This window comes from Vitis vinifera, chromosome 18 (genome assembly GCF_030704535.1).
Source record: "Vitis vinifera cultivar Pinot Noir 40024 chromosome 18, ASM3070453v1".
In the NCBI taxonomy this organism is placed as follows: Eukaryota; Viridiplantae; Streptophyta; class Magnoliopsida; order Vitales; family Vitaceae; genus Vitis; species Vitis vinifera.
Window position 1 is genome coordinate 35,574,813 of NC_081822.1, and position 22,799 is coordinate 35,597,611.

The 22,799-nt window shown below is 35.2% G+C and overlaps 2 protein-coding genes across 9 annotated transcripts; both read right to left on the reverse strand.

Annotated features, from left to right (window-relative positions):
• Positions 1–5,648: 5,648 nt before the first annotated feature.
• LOC100243063 (disease resistance protein RUN1) lies at positions 5,649–17,936 on the reverse strand. Of its 8 annotated transcripts, none has more exons than XR_009464988.1 (13): positions 16,845–17,936; positions 16,406–16,741; positions 15,340–16,311; positions 14,598–15,263; positions 8,484–9,059; positions 8,243–8,383; positions 8,057–8,137; positions 7,631–7,876; positions 7,317–7,527; positions 6,737–6,844; positions 6,515–6,646; positions 6,131–6,427; positions 5,649–6,023 (listed from the first exon to the last, which is right to left on the reverse strand). XR_009464988.1 is itself a non-coding variant. In XM_059734756.1 (4 exons), exons 1-4 carry the CDS (start codon positions 17,847–17,849, stop codon positions 14,661–14,663), a joined length of 2,916 nt encoding a protein of 971 aa, XP_059590739.1. In that variant the 5' UTR covers positions 17,850–17,936; the 3' UTR covers positions 14,438–14,660. The 8 variants fall into 8 exon arrangements, 1 of the variants encoding a protein (XP_059590739.1); XR_009464992.1 differs by having other exon boundaries at positions 7,144–7,527; XR_009464991.1 differs by having other exon boundaries at positions 6,952–7,527.
• Positions 17,937–19,536: 1,600 nt separating this feature from the next.
• LOC109121445 (disease resistance protein RPV1-like) lies at positions 19,537–20,276 on the reverse strand. Its single transcript, XM_059734757.1, has one exon. It carries the CDS (start codon positions 20,264–20,266, stop codon positions 19,646–19,648), a length of 621 nt encoding a protein of 206 aa, XP_059590740.1. The 5' UTR covers positions 20,267–20,276; the 3' UTR covers positions 19,537–19,645.
• Between the last annotated feature and the right edge of the window lie 2,523 nt (positions 20,277–22,799).

The window sequence follows — 22,799 nt, forward strand, 5'->3', positions numbered from 1 at the left end:
ATAAGGCAAAGGTGGAACTTATTGTTAAGTTGCCACCTCCCACAAATGTTAAAGGAATTAGGCAATTCCTTGGACATGCAGGATTCTATAGGAGGTTCATTAAGGATTTCTCAAAAATCTCAAAACCTCTGTGTGAGATTTTGGTAAAGGATGCCAAGTTTGTGTGGGATGAGAAGTGTCAGAGAAGTTTTGAGGAATTGAAGCAATTCCTCACAACTGCACCAATAGTGAGAGCCCCAAATTGGAAATTACCTTTTGAGGTAATGTGTGATTCAAGTGATCTTGCTATGGGGGCTGTTTTAGGCCAAAGAGAAGATGGAAAGCCCTATGTGATCTATTATGCAAGCAGAACTTTGAATGAGGCTCAAAAGAACTACACAACTACTGAGAAGGAGTTGTTGGCAGTAGTTTTTGCCTTGGATAAGTTTCGTGCTTATTTGGTAGGGTCCTCTATAGTAGTGTTCACTGACCATTCTGCTTTGAAGTACTTGCTAACCAAGCAAGATGCCAAGGCAAGATTGATAATATGGATTCTTTTGCTCCAAGAATTCAATCTCCAAATCAGGGATAAAAAGGGGGTAGAAAATGTGGTAGCTGACCACTTGTCCAGACTAGTGATAGCACATGACTCACATGGTCTACCTATCAATGATGACTTCCCTGAGAAGTCTCTCATGTCAGTAGATTTAGCTCCATGGTATTCTCACATTGCAAACTTTTTGGTTACTGGAGAAGTACCAAGTGAGTGGAGTGCTCAAGACAAGAGGCATTTCTTGGCTAAGATCCATGCTTATTATTGGGAGGAACCTTTTCTTTTCAAATATTGTGCAGATCAAATTATAAGGAAATGTGTTCCTGAGCAAGAGCAATCGGGAATTCTTTCCCATTGCCATGATAATGCATGTGGAGGTCATTTTGCCTCCCAGAAAACAGCTATGAAAGTGATCCAATCAGGCTTCTGGTGGCCCTCTCTTTTCAAGGATGCCCATTCTATGTGTAAGGCATGTGATCGGTGTCAAAGGCTTGGTAAGCTAACACGCCGAAATATGATGCCCTTGAACCCCATCTTAATAATGGATATCTTTGATGTCTGGGGTATAGACTTTATGGGACCATTTCCAATGTCATTTGGACATTCCTACATCTTGGTAGGAGTGGATTATGTCTCTAAGTGGGTAGAGGCAATCCCATGTAGGAGCAATGATCATAAGGTGGTACTTAAATTCCTCAAGGACAACATCTTTGCAAGATTTGGAGTGCCAAAGGCCATTATAAGTGACGGGGGAACCCACTTTTGCAATAAACCTTTTGAGACTCTTCTAGCCAAGTATGGGGTTAAGCATAAGGTAGCTACACCTTATCACCCTTAAACAAGTGGCCAAGTTGAGTTGGCCAACCGTGAGATCAAGAATATATTGATGAAGGTGGTCAATGTGAATAGAAAGGATTGGTCTATCAAGCTCCTGGATTCCTTATGGGCTTATAGGACCGCTTACAAGACCATTCTAGGAATGTCTCCCTATCGCCTTGTTTATGGCAAAGCGTGTCATCTTCCAGTAGAGATTGAGTATAAAGCATGGTGGGCAATCAAAAAGCTCAACATGGATTTGACAAGAGCCGGGTTAAAGAGATGTTTGGATTTGAATGAATTGGAGGAAATGAGGAATGATGCATACCTCAATTCAAAAATTGCCAAAGCAAGATTGAAAAAATGGCATGATCAGTTGGTAAATCAGAAAAATTTTACCAAAGGACAAAAAGTTTTGCTTTATGACTCTAAACTTCATCTCTTTCCAGGAAAATTGAAATCCAGGTGGACGGGTCCTTTCATAATTCATGAAGTGCATCCCAACGGAGTGGTGGAAATATTCAATCCCACAGGCAATCAAACCTTCAAAGTCAATATACAGTCGCCTCCCAACTGGAAACCCTCGGACTGCTGTGCATGGATATCAAACTTAGTCTGTGTATGCTCATAATCTCTCTAAGGGGCAACCCCACCCTCCATTTCCCTAATCTCCGCCTCCTCCTCAACGGCAGGATGTGCTACTGGTCGCTCCACTTTCCTAATCCATGATCCATCAGGGCCCTTCTCAAACTTCATACGGCCCAACGATTGCTCATCATATGTGTCATATCTACTTGGGGCCTCAAAGTCTTGCTCCCTACTCAAATCAACCCCCGCATCCTTGAATACTGGTGTCAAAAAGTGGCCATAGGGGAGAACGCGTGTGGAGCTTTCGCAACATGCAAGCATGTGCATCATCATCACATATCCAACGTCAATCCATCTCCCCGTCATAATCGAATCAATGAGAAATGCCTCTAGATATGATACCTCATCTCGGTGGCCGCCTCATGGCAAGAGAATGTACAGGATCATGTGGTGAAAGATGCGACATCTGACTGTCAGGCTATGTGCCGATGGTTTGCCCATCCCCTGCGCGTTAACAAGGCCGCACATTCTCTGTATCACCTCTCTAGGCTCGAAACCCGCCAGAGTGGGCCAAGCCTTAGACTCATATACCCTGAGTCCGACTAGAGCGATGTCTAAAATGCGGCATATGCTCTCCGGGTCAAGCTTGATCTGCACACCTCTAACGGTCGAAACAATCGGCCCTCCATGTCCATATGTCACTCGTGAATAGAATGCCCTCACTAATGTCGGAAATATCGGCTCGAAATAGTCACTAAGGGCAGCCACCCCATACGTGCGAATAGTCCCTCAAAGTCGAAATGTTGTAGTTGGGAGAAATTAATATTTCTTCCTGGAACAACCTTCCTATGGGAAAACTTTTGCTTGTACCTTTGATATTCCTCCATGGAAGTGAAAAGACCGGTGTCAAACCTTGCCTTTCGGCGAGCCTCCGCCTCACCGGGCTGAGATGGCTCAGTAGGGCGCTTGCCCTGTGCCCTAGAGGCAGTCGTATCTCTCCTAGGCGGCATCAGAGAGTCAAATTGAAGAGGACGAGGATGGTAGAGAAATAAATGAGCAGATCAAAGTGATAACAAACCGAAGCTAAGCAGATTGGCGCGTGGGAATAGGTGAGAAACTGCCTTTGACGCGTGCTGAATGAGGAGCCCTTCGGCCGACGTCCCAAAGATCATTCCACACCCTTCAAAACCCACTCCGAAGCCATGAAATAGTTGCAATGTCGTTCAAAGTAGGTTTCCCAAGCTGAATACCCAAAACCCTTGAAGCCTGAGATTGTCAAAATGCCGCGCGGGGGGGGAGGGTATTTCAAAAGACAACCCCACCAATCGCTCGACCGGTCCACCAGCGGTTGACCCCCTCTATAAGTAAGAAACCGAACAGTCGCTTTGGCTTGGAAAGTGTGAGAGTTGCTTTGTCTCTTGGAATTCAGACACTCTATAACAATTAAATGAAATTGAATTTAAATTTCATTTGTAATTGATTTCTTTTCAATTGAATACCTATGAGTGGAAACATATATATATATATATATATATATATATATATATATATAAGTGATAATTTCAAATTATAAATAAATCAATAAATAATTTAAGAAATTTTCATATTGAGATATAAAGTTTTCTTAAATTGTTGGAATAGTAGAAGATAATTACATTTTGTAAATTAAACTAAGATAAAATAAAAAAATTCCGGAAAAATGTTTGATTTTATTTTTTTTCTTTTGGGGTTGGCTTAATGTTTATTTTCTATTTTTAATCTTATTATTGAATAAAATAATATTGATTTATTATATAAGTATTTTAAACCACTAATATAACAAAACTAACTATAAACTAAAGTATAAATATGAAAATCATTGGAAAAAGAAAATGGGAAAAAGAAAAGAAAATAGGAAAACTTGAATTATCTTGTGGTTATCAATTGTTGTGGTGGTCAAAATAAATATCTCTACACCTTGTACATTTGCTGCAAATAAAGGTATATCATGAAAATTGTTACAGGTATATCGATGTTGAAATGCCAATAACTAGAAAATATAATAATTAAAGTTTTCCGTTCAAACCTTAATGTTTATAATAAATCACAAGAGTGTAATTTGTTGACCATTATTGGTATCGGAGATATGACTTAATCTTTTGTGCGTCATGGGCCATGAACATGTCCATGATTAAAACCGACACAAATAAAGTAAAATGGTAAAAAAAAAGTAATACGAGAAAAAGTTTCTAACATATATATATATACATTCTTTTATAATTATATATGTATGTTTTAATGTTGTGAAAATCCAAATTTTATTATTATTTAAATATAATTTAATGGATATTTTGTTTTTATTTTTTAAAAAATAACATTTACCACTCCTAAATTTTAAAAAATAATTAAGATGTTACAAACTAAATTGTAAATAAGAATTTTAGGCCATGTTTGGATTCATGAAATAGAGAATAAGAATGTAAATTTTTAAGTATTTTTAGTTTTAATGGTATTTTTAATTTTAAAAAATTATTATTTTATTATTGTTCAATATTTATGTTTATTTTGTGAGAGAAAAAAAAACCCAAATCAAGTATCACGTAAAAAAAAAATTCTCTATTTCTTAGCATTAATGATCATTTTTTTAAAACAACACAAATCCTCTATTTCTTAGAATCAAATTTTGCTTAAATCATAAAATAAAACATAAAGCTAACCTTCTTTCTCTAGCTATTATATGTTTTATCAATAATTAAATACAAAACACCTATTTTTTCATAGCAAAAACAATGGCAAAATTAGGTCGACCGGTCGAAGATCTGCGCGCCCGGTTTATCGACCGGTCGACCGGCTCACTTCGGCCGGTTGACCATCGGTCAAATAGCGCTTGTCATTTTCTCTCTCTCCTAGTAGTTGCTTGTGACCGATCGAGGAATCAGGTCTTCCAGTTGAGTTCCGATCGATACCCGGTCGATAACAGGTCGAGCGCATTTTTTACACTCTCTCTCTCCCAGTGGCTGGTTGTTACCGGTCGCGTACCAGTCGATACCCGGTCGAATGTCGGTCGCAAGTCTTTTTTACATTCTCTTTCTCTTAGTGGCTGTGTCTGTCCAGTTAAGGAGGGAGGCTTCCTAGTTGACAACCGGTCGAATTCTGATCGAAAGAGTTTTTTTTACACTATCTCTCTCCTAGTGGTTGTGTGTTCCCGGTCGTGTGAAGCCCCATGACCGGACGTGATCCGGTCGAATCCCAGTCGAGTGCATGTTTGTGCAACACAGGGCGATCAGCTGATGGTTTAGTAACCGGTCGACCGGGCAAGCATACCCGATCGCAAACCGGTCGATCTCCGGACGCGATAACTGTTTTTTTTTATTTAATCTATTTTTTATGACATTATTTTATGACGTAGCCCTCATATAGTCATACCCCAGTGAGCACTCACAACAAAAATAGGTACGTTATGGGTAAAATGGGCCTTGTGAGTGAAGTGAACCCACGAGACTCACCCTCACTTCAACTCCCTTGCACCCTCTCTATAAAGCTGGTAGAGAGATTATGTGATAGTGTGGTCCATGAGAGAAATTGTATGGGCATGTTTCATTTCATCATGTCCGTCCTTTCTCTTCCTCCTATTTCTTTCCATCTTAATATTAACTATCACAGTGGAAATTAAAGACATGTGAGAGTGAGAGTGAGAATGAGAGAGATTCATGTCAACTGAAGTAGCAATGTGTGATCCATGCAATGACCAATCAAAGTACAACTCTTATTCCGACGCAATTTTGTATACTGTATACATTTCAAGTAGCAATCCCAATTTCATTTCTGAATACTTATGAAGCCAAGGGCTTTTGAACGCTTAACTTGTTTGGTTTAAACATAAATCGTACTGTTGTTAACCTTAGCTGTGCATTCATCACTAACTTCTATATACAATACATTGAAAATAGTTAGGTTTCACAAAATAATGTACAATCAATTGAAAATATCCTTGGCACAACCAATTGAATAGTGTCCTTCAATCCACGAGAAAGCGATGTCGATGTGCATTATGTGAGGAAAGCAACAATCTCCCCAATATCTTCAATCTATACTTCTTAATCTTGCCCTGCATTCATTAATGTTTAAAAGGCATATTAGGAAATGTTAAATATTTTGGCCATGGAATGCAACTTTGATATAATCATGGTATATTAAAATTGTGTACGGTCATACCACATCGATGGATTTGGAGAGGCCTCCATTTGACCAGTTGTCCATGAATTTCATAACAAATACTCCACAGTCATTGTTATCACACAAAGTAACGGGTAATTATTTATTAGGCGTGACATAGCAACGATAATATACATAAATTGACTTGCAATAAAATTTAAATCTAGTCACAGACTGCAAAGTAAACACTAACTCATTTGGTTGACTTGGTACGTCTGGCATGACAAAACAGAACATCTTCAAGTCTACATCCACCATTTGTTTCTTGTAGGAAACAAGCCATAGAACAACCTTGGCCTTAAATAAAGAATGTAGATGCATTCAACCTTCCCATCTTAGGTACAATGGAAGCAAAAAATTTTACGCAACTAATAGCTACTTTACCAAATTTTGTTGTATCCCACTCATACAACTCCTTCTCCTTCCAAGTCGAGAATCCAAGAGCTGGATTCGTTTGTTATGTAAGTCATAAACATAAAGCGTCCAATGGTTTTTGAGAAAAACTGGTAAGTAGACCTGCATGATGCCACTCAGAATGGATTACAACATATATTAGGTAAAGGAGATGACAAGTGTAGAAACCTCGAACAATGCATTTAAGCTGACCTCATTAACATTCTGATAGGAAACATCGAAAGGATACAAATATGGCTCAAAACGGCCAATTACTGCTTCGTGCATCAAATGTTTGGCGTTGGAACGCATGACCATTTCCTGCATATGATATGAAAAAAGTTTAAGCTTTATAGGGTAAGGAAACTTGTTGACATGTTATAACAACAAAACATTGAATTGTAGTGTCCATCAAAGCCCTCCATTACAGCTATGTATGGCGAAAGAAAGAGTTTGATCCTTGATACATCATCGAATTACAACAATCTACAATATGTATCCACGACCTAAGAGAAGAAGTGATTAATATGTAAGCAATATTCAGAGACACTAATGACAAGATGGTACATGAATATTAAATTAAAAATATTGCAAAGTAATGGAGAAATTGATATATTAACATGATTGCCAATCCAGCTGTTTCCTTGGAAAGAGGCGAGGTTGCCTCTGCTTAAACTCGTGTCATGCATTGCAACAATTTCCTCGTTGTCAACAAAACTATCAACGTTAGGGTAATACCAAATATGTGGAGGTGAATACATTTGAAAGTGGAGTATTATATGCTATGTCAAACCTTGGGTCCAAGGCGCCATAAAAAACAATTGCAGCTGCTTCTTTGAGGCCCATCTTGATGGCATACTGGCGGGTTTGTGGTTGCGCTATGAATGGTGACAATAGATTGGGAGCCAACTGACGCACTCTTCGTCGCCTGCCACTCCTATCAGATGGAGCCACAACCATAGATTGCAAAGGCAACTGTTCAAGGACGACTACTTCTTCATCGGCTGTTAGTTTGGAGTAACAACAGTTAATTCATAATGCAGAGTAATATAATATGAGTTATTATGTACAAATTCATGCAGTAATGAATGTCCCCCATACTGTTACCAATATCTGATGGATGCCAAATTGGTGTGTCAGGTACGTCTATAGTGCCATGGGAAGCGATGTCATCTCCGCCATAGTCTGAATGCGGTTCGGGCTGCGAAAATTCATGGGCTACATAGCTTGAGTCACCAGCGGCAAGCGAAGGTCGACTTCGCTGTTTTTGGCCATCCAATGTATGCATCACACCATGCATGATGCCTAGCTGGTGCTGAATGCCCTTTTGATATTGATTTATTGCACGTTATGCTGCATAGTATTACTCAAGTAGTTCATGTGACATGTTAACGAATAGCTTGCACATAAATTACTATAAAAATATTGAAGAAAATATTTAGAACCAATGGTTTCAAACAATTGAGTCAGTAAACCTAATTGTAATGGCATTCAGACGGAGTTAATGCGTAAAGTAACAAACAGTATCCGTACATGACTACTTGTCGGGCCACTATCAAACTCCACATGTGTACAGGGCGGTGTCGTACGGGGCGGTGACGAATAATCAAACCCCTACAATTGATTTCATGATGCAAATTAAGAAGTATAAACCTTCAAGGTATTCAATTTCTATGTCATCAAACTTCATAACAAAATGAATATAGAGTAAATGGCTACCTCGCCATGTTCGAAACTACCAAACTGACTTATCTCAGCAGCTAAGCGCTCCTTTATCAACTCATCTGACCATGCGGAGAGGAGGGGCACTGTCATGGGAACATGAACTGAAGGAATCTTGAATTTAATTACGTAGTGGAGCTGCACAATGGAAATAAACAAATGTGGATTCGTTACTTGATGGTAGTGATGTGAACAATGTAAAAGTGACCAAGTTATCAATGTAAAAGCAGAGCAATACCTGGAGGAAGGGGATGCAACCATGTACCCAAATACTGTTCCGTTGTTTAAATCGTCTAATACCCTCAACCAGCTGGTCAACAAAAAATTGGCCCCAGTTGGCATCGTTTCGAAAACCATCTTCATGGATGGTATGCCATAAGTTTCGACATCCATCTATCCTTGACATTGGCGCCAATATCGTCGCACATGCGCAGTAAAGGAAGCATCTACGGAACTCTTCCCCGACAGGTAAGTTGAGGAGTCTCTCCTCACAAGTGTTGAGTGTACCAAATGGATGCTCAGACGGGGTTGATGCAATTTGTAGAATCTGTCCGCTTGTCGGGAGGCCAAATACAAGGCCAACATCTACAGCAGTAAGATCATAGCTTTTGTCGAATGATATGTCTATGCGTCTAAAGCCAACGTTAAAATGGTCGATCAACCATAAACATATATTATGTCGTATCTCCTTGCAATTTAAGTTGAGAAGACCTCCAAACTGAAGGTCTCGAACAACTTCCAATTTATCAACTGGTAGCCTGTTGCATAGTTTTAAGAATCTCGAAGATGAACAACGTGTGAACAATCTTGTGGGCTGCATTAAAAGTGAAGGACATAACAGATGCATTTTAGTAATCAACATAAAAATAACAAAGACAATATCAATACATAAACGTGGTGCAAAAGGAAATACAATTGAATGAACTAACAAACAAAATAATGCGGATGAATAATTTACAACTCGATGTTTATCTGATAATGAATATGTAAGACCCATAACAAGTAATTGTGTTAAGTAGGTTAAAATATCAAGTATCCAAAATAAATAATGAAAAATAATAACGAAGAAATAATGCAATATCTCCACAATGGCTATTGAAGAATGAATTTAGTGCTGGAGGTTTGAACTTTAGAATAATCGGTGACTTCCAAAGGGTGCTATAGTAGTGATCGATGAGCTGGAGAGACTAATAATAAAGGGAAAGGTCATTTCACTATCATACCATTAATCAGTTGGAAAAATTTCGTCAGGCTATACCATATTCAGATGTATAAGGTAAAAATAAATAAAATAAATAAATAAAACCATTTAAGGAAAGCGCTAACAATTTGGGTGCAAACATGTGAGTGAAGTACTATGCTACTGCCAACAGATCATATGAATTACAAGATAATAACTACAATGCTTACAAAGTGTGAAACGAGTATATCTCATTCAAGACAAATGAAAAGACATTTTTTAGTAGGTGGAACCACAAATGCTTGATAATGTAGACACACTGATGGAATTAAATAACAACTTTAAAGAAACCACATTCAAATTGCACTTTTAATTAAGTAGGTTAAGCAAAGCAACTATAAATCATGAAAATAACAAGATAGTGCATCGTGCCTATAACCAGCCCAATACATAGGAACGAAAAACAAAAATACCGTACCGTATACCCTACAATAGAACGTATGGGCTGATACAAAGTATGAGAATCGTACAAGCACAAACAAGCCACATGTCACGGCAACGAATTATTACATTTAGAGTGGTTGTGACCTATGCCATTGCATCGAGAGCAATGAATTGCTCTCTTATGAGTAAACTGTGACTTAATGCGTCTTTGGCGGGGTCTTCCTGGAGGACGTTTGACATGAGGGGGTTGGAGAGCAGAAAAGAAGTTGCCAGCGCAATCTTGCAAACTCCCATCCTCACAAACTTTCGGCATATTGTGTGTTGGTAATGGTTGAAATTGACCAGAGTAAATCAAATGTTGGGTGGAGACATTAAAACATGGGTCAATATAGTCATACACGTCGTGTCTGAGTGTGCGGATGACAACACATACGTGTGAACACGGCAAGCCGGACATTTGCCATGTCATGCAAGTACACGTATGTTGATTGATATCGACAACCAAATAAACCTCCCAGGTAAATACCTTAAACGTCCCCCCCAAATATGGCAACACACTAATCGGACCAGACCTCATGATATTTGACATTAGCTTCTCTTCAGTTTTCGGTCCAACCACGCTCTTCCACTTTTCTGTACCACGCATATGGGTGTCCAACATGGCTACAAGCTTATCCATATGCATTAACAATAACGTATAAATTGTTTGGTGACGCTCATCTCTTAACCATGCATTGAAGGACTCTACAATGTTACTTGTCATTTTATCCCATCGTTTTTTTAGAAACTTTGACATTGCCCAATGTTCCGGATTGTTTTTCGCAACCCATTTACCGAGGTTGTCATTGAAGCGCACAAGTTTTTCAAATGCCTCGTTGTAGTCTATCTCCAACCTGGCATATGCAATGCTGTCTAGAAGTAATAAAGCATCTTCTTTCTCTTTTTTTCCTCTAATGTTTTGTTTATTCAAGAAGCTAGAAAAGTTTTCCTTAACATGTCGATAACAATATGCATGATATCCTATCCTGAACAACTCGAAAACACTATGCAAGATTCCTTGATGTCTATCAGATATAATAACAACTTCTTTACCATCTAAGACCCCCTTTAATTTCTCCAAAAACCAATGCCAATCCTCATAATTTTCTGAACTGACCACACCAAGGGCAAGAGGGAACATTCCATCATCTGCATCATATGCAATGGCGGACAAAAGAGCTCCCTTGTATGGTCCGCTTAGATGGCAAGAATCAATAGCCAATACTGGTCGACACCCCTTGATGAACCCTTGAATTGAAAATGCATGGGCAATGAACAATTGCATGAAGTGACCTTCGTCGGTAGTGTACTCCGCAATTGTGCCGGGGTTGATTTCCCTTAACCTATGGCATAACCAAGGGACAAACGTGTAGGACTCACATGGAGCTCCATATATGCGCTCTTTTGCCTTCTTTTTAAGGTGCCATGCTTGGTTATATGTCAATTGAACTCCATGATCACGTTCAAAATCCTCACAAATTTGACGGGGAAGATAGTCTGGAGTGGTTCTAAACACATCTTCAACAACAACCGCACCTCTCTTTGAAGAAACCTTGACCTTAGATGAACACTCATCCTGAGCTATATGATTATGATTCACTTGGTAAGCATGAACTCGCAAGATGACATTTCTCTCGACAGCGTGAGCTGTTATCTTCCAAGGACAACCCTCAACCGAACACTTTACAGACATATGCGTAGGAGAATTTTTCTTGTACTTGTATTCAAACCTTCCACCTAATGACATCTGATAAATTGCGTTGCGAAAATCCTCTGCATTTTTAAATGTATGTCCCGACCCTAATATTGCCTCACGAAAACGAATTGATTCCAAAGGGGTGTGCTCACTATCTGCACAACGCGACACAAAACCTCTTGATAGCATCATAGTATTAGGAATTGCATCGCATGATGCATTAGAGGAAGGAAACGACGCAGGTGGAACTCTGCATTTACATACATTAACATAATTAAACTACGTGATGCGTAAAAATGATATTCACAATATTTTAAATAGACATTCATGTTAACATCCATTACCCAATTGCCAATTCTGTATTCGGTATATTTGCTTCAATGGCTTCCACACAGGGTAAGTCTACTAGGTATACATTTGCAAAGTCATCACTATGGGAAACCACCTTATCCAAGTCATCCTCATCTTCTAAATCTTGGATGACTCTAGGGTTGAACTTGAAGGTGTAGTGCATCTTCATCGCATCAAACGAGATGTCGAATTTTTCTAAGATTTTTTTGGTGAATTCTTCAAATGGTATTCCTTTATATATGTGAATACCTTTGCTTCTTCCACCCACGTATTCCCATTGCCCATCATTTTTTTGGACAAGTTTGCCTCCCACAAAAATGTAACAATATATCATATTAGTTGCGTCCATCAACCTATACAAACATAGCAGAAATTTCATATTATAGAACAATCAATTATGCATAGTATAGAAAATGGGGTTGATCTTCTCTCCCGTGTCGCCTTTGGCTTTGAAGTTGACATTATTATTAGTCGCCATGTCAAGTATATAATAAATCATTTATACATATACTTTTCCTTTTGTTACTTCACTTATTATTTTTTTTTTCACAAATTGGTTGACTCTTTCTCTGTTTTTGCATACTGCTATCACCCTCTGGATCCCAATGGGAACATAACAGTTACTTTTGACACTCATAAATGTACATATGATGGCTATGTGGTTAGTGTTTTGAATGAATTCAACTGATTTGTTTCTTTATTTGCCACTTATATTCATGTTAGCTACAGATTTCATGAAGTTGGAAATGATAATCTATCTACACATACTAAGTAGCCCACAATATCTCATACTATAGGGTCACCATAACTTGGGTTTTATTGAAGAAAGTTAACATATGAACTATTGTACTTAACTAGACTGCCACACGATGAAGTCACTATAATGCTAAAAGATTTGATTTCAACCAACGGAGGAAAAATATGTCTGCACTAATGCAAGGAGAAAAAAATAGAAAAAATATAACCAATACGGAGGGCACCGCCGGTGAGGATGGATCAGGGCACAATATATGGCAAACTGAAATGGCGAGATAAATTAGGGCAATGTATTTGGGTTAAAATCAAATGGTCCGGATAGCCGAAATGAAGCATAAAATGAAATTGATCAACCTACTAATCTCACTTATAAACTACTTCGCCACAGAGCCGAAATCTAGTTGTGATCGTCGACGCCAATGGATCGATAGAGATGAAAAACGAGACTGCCTACACCAACAATCAGAAGGCCGAGAAACACGAGCTTGAGAGATTACGAGATTGGGACTGAGGATTAGGGCATTCTTTGGGCGGAAGAGGGGGACGAAGCCGGGAATGTGAAAACAACTCCAATTTGGGGAAAACAAAGGGAAATCCAACGTGGATTTCAGGTTTTTTTTAAAATCCCCAGCCAAGGGCATTTTCAAAATATTATAAATGGGATATCCTTCTTATCAATTTTGAGACTTTACTTGGGTGGTGGGCTTAATTTTGTTAGATATATGGACCATTTGTTAATTTTTGGGCCCAGCTGGGCCCAAAACACAATTCCCCCTTAATTAAACTTAATTTTCTAGCATGTTTGTATAATTTTGAGGTTATTTAATTTTCTTAATTATTTTTAATTTAATTAGCTTTTAAACTATTTTATTTATTTATGTATTTTTTCAAAAATCAATAAAAAAAATGCCTATCTAAAAATCTAGGATTTACAAAGGGTGGTTAGGGAAAGAAATTTGGTGACATGAGTAAGGTTTTTGTAGCAAGCATGTGTTTAAATCCAAAAGAAAATACATAAATAAATTAAGCTACTTTAATCCCTTTGTCCTTGAAACTTAAAGAAGGGAAGTTGACACACCCATGAGTCTTTTGAGGATGCCGTTTGGAGACATTCTTGGCACAACTTGTGAATGACTTGAAACATGTCATGTTTGTTAACTACTAATACAAAAATCTTTAGATAAAAGATTTGATCTAGTAAGATCAACCATCATAATTTTATGGTTAACTTAGATTAGTGGATGGAAATATATATAAGCATAATCCTAAAGTTATGTTTGGTTCTTGAAAAATTTGAAAGAAAATGCAAGGGAATTTAAAGGAAAAGTAGAAAGAAATAAAATAAAAAAAAAACGAAATTCAAAGTTAATAAATTATTTTTATATATTTCTTCAAACTCATTTTCACTTATTTTCCTTTATTATATAAAGATTATATGATTTAAAAATACATAAATTTTTTACTAATTTTCATTATATTTGATTTTTTTTATATATATTTTTCCTAGTGAAATAAAATATGAGAAAATAATTTTATTATTATTATTTTTCTTGACTTGATATAACCTAAATATATTCCAAATTTGAGTTCTAAATTGCATATGCTCTTCTTCTTTGAGTTTGATAACACATTCCACATATGAGTTTCTAAAAATAAGTCCTAAAAATATTAAAGAAATAATAATAAAATGGAAGAAAGCAATAAAAAAAAAAAAAAGAAAAAAAAATTATATATGTTTAGCCTTTGAGTTTCTAATTTAGTTGGCCTTAGTCCTTTAAATTACTTTTATATCAATCTCATGATAAAATAAATAAGAAAAATAAGAAAAAGATATGGTAAAGAACTTCGACCCCTTCTAGTAACTACGAAGAGAAAGGAAGACTTACCGAAAATTTTTCATGACAACTTGAGTGAAGGAATTAAAGATAGAGATGGATGTTCTCAATCTTTTATGGGGTGGCTCCTCTGCTTGGGTTTATTCTGCGTCTCTTGACATTACCATTCGTATCTTCTGCTACTGATTCAGTATTGTCCTGAAAATTGTCGGGAAGATCATCATCTTGAGTGCCAAGAGAATCTAGTAATGCGGTATTTTTCTGTTGATGATCTTGAGAGTATATAAGATGGATCCCGCAACTTTTGATAACTCCAACAGTTAAAGCAGAAAATGAAGTCTGAATGTGCTTGAACTGATTGGAATGGTACTTTTCTGGAATAGAAATCTTAGGATGATATGTCACCCACAATTCATCTAATACACCACTATAAATATTAGGATAATAGTCACATTGACAACCAAACCATCCACGACGCACAGCTTCATATGAATCCTCATCATCATGCAATCTCAAATCATAGCTTAAATATGGATCAGTGCCATTATCTTGATAAAGACAGAACAAAACAAATCCCAAGAAGTGGTTATCCTTACACCAATTCATAGGAAGCTCTATTCTCACTTCTCTTTCCATTTCCTGATGCAATACCCACCCTGGAATTCCACTACTTCCGGGAATCATAATTCCTGCACACTTTGGTTGCGCTTCATGATCCTGCAGAATCAACAATTAACATGTAAATCCGGTGTCTGCATAAAAAGTTGATATGATTGTTAAATAAGAATCATACCTGAAATTTTGCTGACTTGAACCATTGGAGAAGAGAAGACCATAGTTTACTTGATGGACTTGATAAAGTTTCCAGGCTTGTGCAGTCATGTGCTTCTATATGTTTTAGACTTAATGGAACCTCTGGAAAACCTTGAAGCATCTTGCAGTGACTGATTTTTAGGAGTGTCAGCTTACGAAGTTGAGTTATAGCAGCAGGTATGTGACGAAAATTGTTCCTTCTCAGATTTAAAATTTCCAGCAAGGATAGGCACCATATTTCATTGGGGATTGCTCCATCCATCAGATTTCTATTGCTAAGATCTAGATTTATTAAGGAATCTTTCAGACTCTCCAGGATCTTGGGAAATTTCTCTAGTCTTGAACAGCCACCCACAAACAGTAATCGGAGCTGTTTTAGATGTTGAATGGTTGGTGGCAACTCTTTTATAGCTGTTTCTGATAGACTAAGGAGTTCTAAACTTGCCATGTCTTCTGTGATTTCTGGAAAAGTCTCTAGGTTTGAACAGCCTTGGAGATAGAGAAGTTGAAGGGATTTCAAACTACCAATGCTGCTGAGAAGACTCCTCACGTTTTTGCAGTCACCCATAGATAAAATCTTAACTAAGGTGAGATCATCTATTGAGAAGGGCAATTCTTTGATAGGAGTACCATCCAAACGAATCTCCTTTAGGCCTTTCCTAAAACTCCATCTAATCTTTGGGAATTTCTCCAAGTTTGAGCAACCATTTAAATTAAGAATTTCAAGAGAGTCCAAGTACTGCATGCCACTTGGCAGACTGGTAAGCTTTTTGCACCAACTCAAGTCTAGAACATTAAGGTTCTTCAACACTTCAATAGATGAGTCAATCTTATCCAAACTTCTACAGTTATGAAGAATTAGTTTTTCTAAATTTGATATATTTGAGAAGTTTGGTAATTCAATGAGCTGCTTGGAATCCGATAAATCTAAGACCTTTAACTTTCCAAGACACTGTAAAAGAAAAAAAAGAAAATTGTTTTAATAAATAAGATTCTATAAAATAATATAAGACAAAACAATAATAACATACTAAGGGTAATCATACCTTATTTCCTTGCCAAAGTTGTCTTATATTACTATTCGGCAATTTGATTTTCACAAGGTTCTCACCTTTGAAATTTGATGGCAAAGATTTCAAAGAGTATCTTTCCCAATAAAGATATCTTAACTCATAGGAAGGAAATTCAAAGTTTTCAGGAAGGATCAATTTAAAGTTTTCAGGAAGAGTCAATTTATAGTCCTTTCTCACATGACCATAATGCCTCCTCCAATAAACTTTGAGCAATCTAAGTTTATTCATCTTTGAAAGAACTTTTGTATTAAATTGCATTTGTTTTAATCTTGACAAGTCTAGGAATACTGCCTCCATTTTCTTCATTGCCTGAAAAATAAGAGCAAAGGATAAGGCAAAAAACAAAAGAAATAAATCACAAAAGTGATATTATTAAAGCTCATATATTCCCATAAAATAACTTGGTTTTTACCTCACTAGTTGCAAATGCACGTTCAATATCTTCGGGATCCCACAATCTACTCCATTTGCTAGGCTCATTAGGAAACTTTCCACGAATAATCTCCCAACCCATTTGTTGTATCAAATCGTGCATATTTATCCAATTGTTTAGAATGGTTATAAGACACTTATCACTAAGATCTTTTAGTCCTCTTTCTACATAAAAATTGCAACCATCCAATATTCTTGAAACAAAATTTCTTTTTTTGCCTTTAAAACAACATGCAATATCAAGGAATATATCCTTTTGTGTGTGGTCTAACCCATGAAAACTTCGTTTGAGGATATTGTGAATTTTCTTGTCTGGCTCTCTTTTCAATTTTTTCAATTCACTTTTCCATTGAGGTCTTGTCTTATCAATCAGAAGAGAACCTAGAATTTTCAAAGCTAATGGAAGGCCTTGACAGTAACATACTGCATCATATGAGAGATTTATAAAATCTTGTTTGGGAATATTTTGTCTAAAGGCGTGCCAATTGAAGAGCTCATAACCATCTTCAAATTTTAATTTTTCAACCTCATATAACTCATCTACTCTTTGCACTGTTAGCAAATGTTTGTTTCTAGTTGTTATGATGACCCTACTTCCATTTCCAAGCCAGTCATGATTTCCGACTAAGGATTCCAATTGATTTGAATCATCAACATCATCCAAAACGATGAAAACTCTTTTAGATCGGAGAATGTTTTTTATCATATTAGATCCTTGGCCAATTGCACTTATATATATATTTTCTTCCACCTCTAAGATATTACAAAGAAGTTGATTTTGTAAATGAAGTAACCCTTGATTTTTGGAAATCTCACTAATATTTTCAAGAAAGCTTGTATGCTCAAATTGATAAAAAAATTGGTTGTATATAACTTTGGCGATGGTTGTCTTACCTATTCCGCCAATTCCACATATCCCAATAATACGAACATCATCTAATTCCAAATCCAATCGCAAACTTATCTCTCTAGCACGAGAATCCATACCAACTAACTTAGAGGCAACATCAAATTGTTTACAATTCAATGTACTTGATATGTTCTTAGTGATTTTTTTTTATGTGCTCCGACTCATATCTGCAAATTATAAAGCACATATGGTGAGTGATGAGATATAAATTATAAAATACAAAAAAACTTATAAATTTCCAACCATTTTTATCATGGATTCTAGCACATTTAAAAAGCTCTCCAATATATATATATAATTATAATCGGTTTCTAGTTGACAATGGAAAAAAAAAATATAGGATTGGTTTAGGTCAATTTCTTATATTTATTATATATAAGATATAATAATTTGATTGAGAGATGAGATCCACATATCCTATGATCATAAATTTATTTATTTCATCCCTTTGTTTTAATTTTTAATTTGTTTATATTAATATCTCATCTTTAGTTGGCTTTAAGATAAAATAAGTTAGGATTGGCTTCTAGCATATTTCTTATATCTATTATACATAAGATGTAATATTTTATATGAGATGCACATATCTGATGATCATAAATTCATTTCTTTTTTCCATTCTCTTTCATATTATTATATATACATATATTATAACTCACCGTAATATTAATTAGTTAATATAATATTCAATATATACAAAATGTTTTTAGATATATAATATAATATATATCATTTAGCATTATAATTTATTTTTTATTTATCAAATATTAAATATTTTAATTATAAATATTGTTAATTAAGAAATAAAAATTAATTATTAAAATATAAACTGTAGAAAAGTCTCCAAATAATATTAAACATGAGAGATATTTCATTTTTTCCCTAATTCATATTATATATATTTAATTAAATATAATTAAATTATATTATATGTGGAAAGGTCTTCAAGTATTTTATTTTTAATATTTAATCATATTTTTTAACATTTGGAGTTTTACTCCACGGATACTCAGCGCCTATTTGTGACCTAAGACAGAACTATTATTTTTCTTAAGAATAAAGATCGTTTACGTATAACACATAATAACATTAAAACATTAATAAAATAAATGATAATTAATAATATTTAACATTAATAAAAAAAACATACAAATACTTAATTCAATTAAAGTTCTATTTAATCTTAAGTTAAGTAAGGTCTAATAGATTTTAGACCAAAAATTAAATGCCACCTTAGTAATTAGAATCATAGAGAAAATATTGTTTTTATATATCAATTTTTTATTTACTATTTGATTAAATTGTTTTATAGATACAGAATAATTTGATCAATTTAAATTTTGAATGCTGGACATGATTTTTTGCACAAATTTAAATTGTTCTACATTGTGAATTGTTTTAATAGATGTTAGTACGTTTTATTTATTTTTTGTTCTTAGCTTTTTACTGTTGGTTGTATAATTATTCAAACAGTTCTTCAAATAAATTGGTTAATTTTTGTATGATCAATGGACTGCTTATTGAAAATTGAAACATTAGTTTATAAGATTTGATTTGATTATTTTATTATTAATTATTCTCTAAAATTTTAAAACTTCTTCATTGACATTTAATAAGTTCCACATATTATTTTATCATTTATTATAATTAGAAAGCCATATAATTGTTATTCTACTACTCTTTTTATACTAACTCTATTGTTGCTCTGACAGACAATAAAAGTAAAAAATCATAATAATTATAATTAATAATATTAATGAACTTGTCCATAACTAATGGCTTTCAGCCTATCATTATAATAATAAGACTCTAGAATTCATGTACAAGTGAATAAAATCCAACTATAAATGAAAAAAAGGAAGAAATTTAAATTACCCTTCAAAGAGATGCCATCCTGATAGATTACTTGCTTCAGTCAATGCAGCCCTCCACCTTTGTATCTTCTCCTTGGAATCCCTTCCATGTCTTTCATGGCTGGCAAAAGATTTTTCAAAACTCCCCTTTTGTGTCCGAAGATCGGACGGATCCACATGGTAGAAAATTGGTACCAATATTTGTCTAATTTTTTGTCTGCACTCCATGATTTTTACCAGCTCATCTAAACACCATCTAGAACTAGCATAATTTTCTGAAAATACAACTATGGAAAGCCTTGATTCTTCAATAACTTTCAAGAGTAACGGTGCGATCTCTTCTCCTCTCTTGAGTTTATCATCTCTAAAAGTTCGTATGCCTTTATTAACCAATGCTGCGTACAGATGATCAGTAAACTTGTAGCGAGTATCTTCACCTCTAAAACTCAAGAAAACATCATGATTCCATCGAAGGACAGAAGTAGAAGAAGAGGATATTAGGTTGCACATGGAAGCCATTTTTGGGTCATAAGAAGAGAAGTTTGAGGCTTGATTTCTCTTCAAGGTATGAAAGAGGGGAAGGATGATACTTAGCCTTGAGAAATAGGTAGGAAGCTTATTGGAAAGACTTTTAACCATGGTGGGCGGGAAGAACCACCCACCATATATCCTTGATATTTTCTGAAATCTTTAAAGGAGATATGGACCACCCAATAGTCAACAAAATTTCGTGTGGCTCAAACAGCAGTGCCTGTTCATATCACTGCCCCGATGTAATTCTTATAGCTGTCATTATTAATGTGGTTTTTCTTTTTCTTTTTTTTCAATTTTCAATGCTTTTATTTTTTATTTTTATCTATATTTTTTACATTTAATAATATTTCATTCTGCTTTTGCATTTATGCAGTATTCTTCTATATTTGTTTGTACTTTTCTACTATTATTTTTAATCTTTCTCCTTTATGAAGTATGTTTTTAATTGACACTAAGTTAAACTCAAGTGGTTAAAGCCTAAAGGTGAATGAACTTCTATGAGTAATCTGATCAAATAGAAGTTCATTCAATATATTAGAATTATTTTTTTGTTATAGAGATTGTTTTCATTTAAAATATAACAAATAAAAAAAGATAAAAGGAAAAGGAAATGATGATGTGAAAAGATAATTTGATGTTGAAGGTTGAGGACGCCCTAAATTTCCATGAAGGCAATCGATATCTTTTAAGTCAACAAAGTCTTAAAATTATACATCGTCCATTATTTATCTTTACTTTAACCCTTTAGCATTTAAATCTCTCATTCATTGTTTTTTTCTTGTGCTTTTTGACATTTAAATCAAATTAAAATTATTCAATTAGAAACTTTTGTTTTTTCTTTTTGTAATGAAAAATATTACCATTATACCAGCATTTGCAAATACACAGTTTTTGTTTTTATTTTTTTTTGCACTTAGTAAAAACTAGAAAATTCAAGGGTAAAATATTATACAACTCTAAATTAAAAGCATGCTAGAGGCCAGAATTGTGCAAATCTAAAATTCCCTTTAGATTAAAAGTTTAAAGAAGTGATTAACAAAGACACGTAATTTTTATAAGACTTTCATTCACCCATGTTCATGCATTTTATTTAGTTGACAATGTCACTTATTTGTTTTCATACAACTTCGAACTTTATTAGATTAAGATTCGAATTGTTTGAACTCATAAAATTTAAGGTAAATATTATGTTTGCTAAAGCTTTTGAAATGATTAATATAAGAAATTAGATTAAAAATTACTTTGTAATTTTTAATTTAATTTTCACTATATTTTTAATTTAAAAAATTATTTTTGATAAGTTTTAAAATTATATTTATATCTCTCTAAATTTGGTGTTTGAATCTAAAAAGGATTTCTAAAATGTTTTAAAGTTGGTTTTGATACCCTAATACTTTAATTATGATTATTGTTGAGAGAGAGAGAAAGAAGAAAAACCTTAATTCTCATTCATGTAATGTCTACTTACAATTGAGAAATATATATATACAAGGCTAGGAGTCCTAACTACCATACATGTGACCTATATTAACAAAGAAAGATTATATACTATAAAAACATTATATTCAACACTCCCCCTCAAGCTGGAGCATATACGTCATATGCACCAAGCTTGTTACAAATATATTTAATATTAGGACCTCTGAGAGATTTAGTGAAGATGTCTGCTAGTTGATCATTTGAATTAACAAAACTTGTAGCAACACATCCTGATGCGATCTTCTCTCTAATGAAATGATAGTCAACTTCAATATGCTTGGTCCTTTCATGAAAGACTGGATTGGATGCAATATGTAATGCGGCCTGGTTATCACAGATGAGTTTCATCTGTTCATCCTTTCCAAATCTCAACTCTTGAAGAAGATGTCTCAACCATATGAGTTCACATGTTGCCAAAGCCATAGCTCGATACTCGGCTTCAGCGCTAGATCTGGCCACTATATCTTGTTTCTTATTCTTCCAAGATATTAGATTACCTCCAATAAAAACACAGTACCCTGAAGTGGAATGTCTATCTGTAGGTGAGCCAGCCCAATCTGCATCTGTGTAACCAACAACCTGAGTATGACCTCTGTTCTCGTACAACACACCTTGGCCTGGTGTACTTTTGATATATCGAAGAATGCGGATTACGGCATCCCAATGGCTATCACATGGTGACTGTAGGAATTGACTAACAACACTCACAGGAAAAGAAATGTCTGGACGAGTAATGGTGAGATAGTTCAATTTACCTACGAGCCGTCGATATCTCCCGGGGTCTCCTCAAGGCTCCCCCTGTCCTGGTACAAGTTTGACATTCGGATCCATAGATGTGTGTACCGATTTACAGTCTAACATACTGGTTTCTTCCAGGATGTCTAAAGCATACTTCCTTTGGGAAAGGACCACACCAGAACTGGATTGAGCTATCTCAATTCCCAAGAAATACTTGAGTTTCCCCAAGTCTTTGGTCTGAAAGTGGGTAAAAAGATGTTGCTTTAGTTTCTGAATACCATTCTGATCACTGCTTGTAATGACGATGTCGTCCACATAAACAACTAGATAAATACACTGCCCCAAGGAGTTATGATGATAGAAAACTGAATGGTCTGCTGTACTGCGAAGCATGCCAAACTCTTGAACAACAGAACTAAAA

What these genes read in the sequence shown, in the direction of transcription:
- LOC100243063 (XM_059734756.1), bottom strand. Translation starts at nt 17,849, where the DNA reads ATGGATTCTCGTGCTAGAGAGATAAGTTTGCGATTGGATTTGGAATTA. An exon ending in AACTTTGGCAAGGAAATAAG is followed by an intron (nt 16,312 to 16,405) that starts GTATGATTACCC and finishes TTTCTTTTACAG; the next exon opens with TGTCTTGGAAAGTTAAAGGT. An exon ending in TCAAGTCAGCAAAATTTCAG is followed by an intron (nt 15,264 to 15,339) that starts GTATGATTCTTA and finishes TTGATTCTGCAG; the next exon opens with GATCATGAAGCGCAACCAAA.
- LOC109121445 (XM_059734757.1), bottom strand. Translation starts at nt 20,266, where the DNA reads ATGGTTAAAAGTCTTTCCAATAAGCTTCCTACCTATTTCTCAAGGCTA.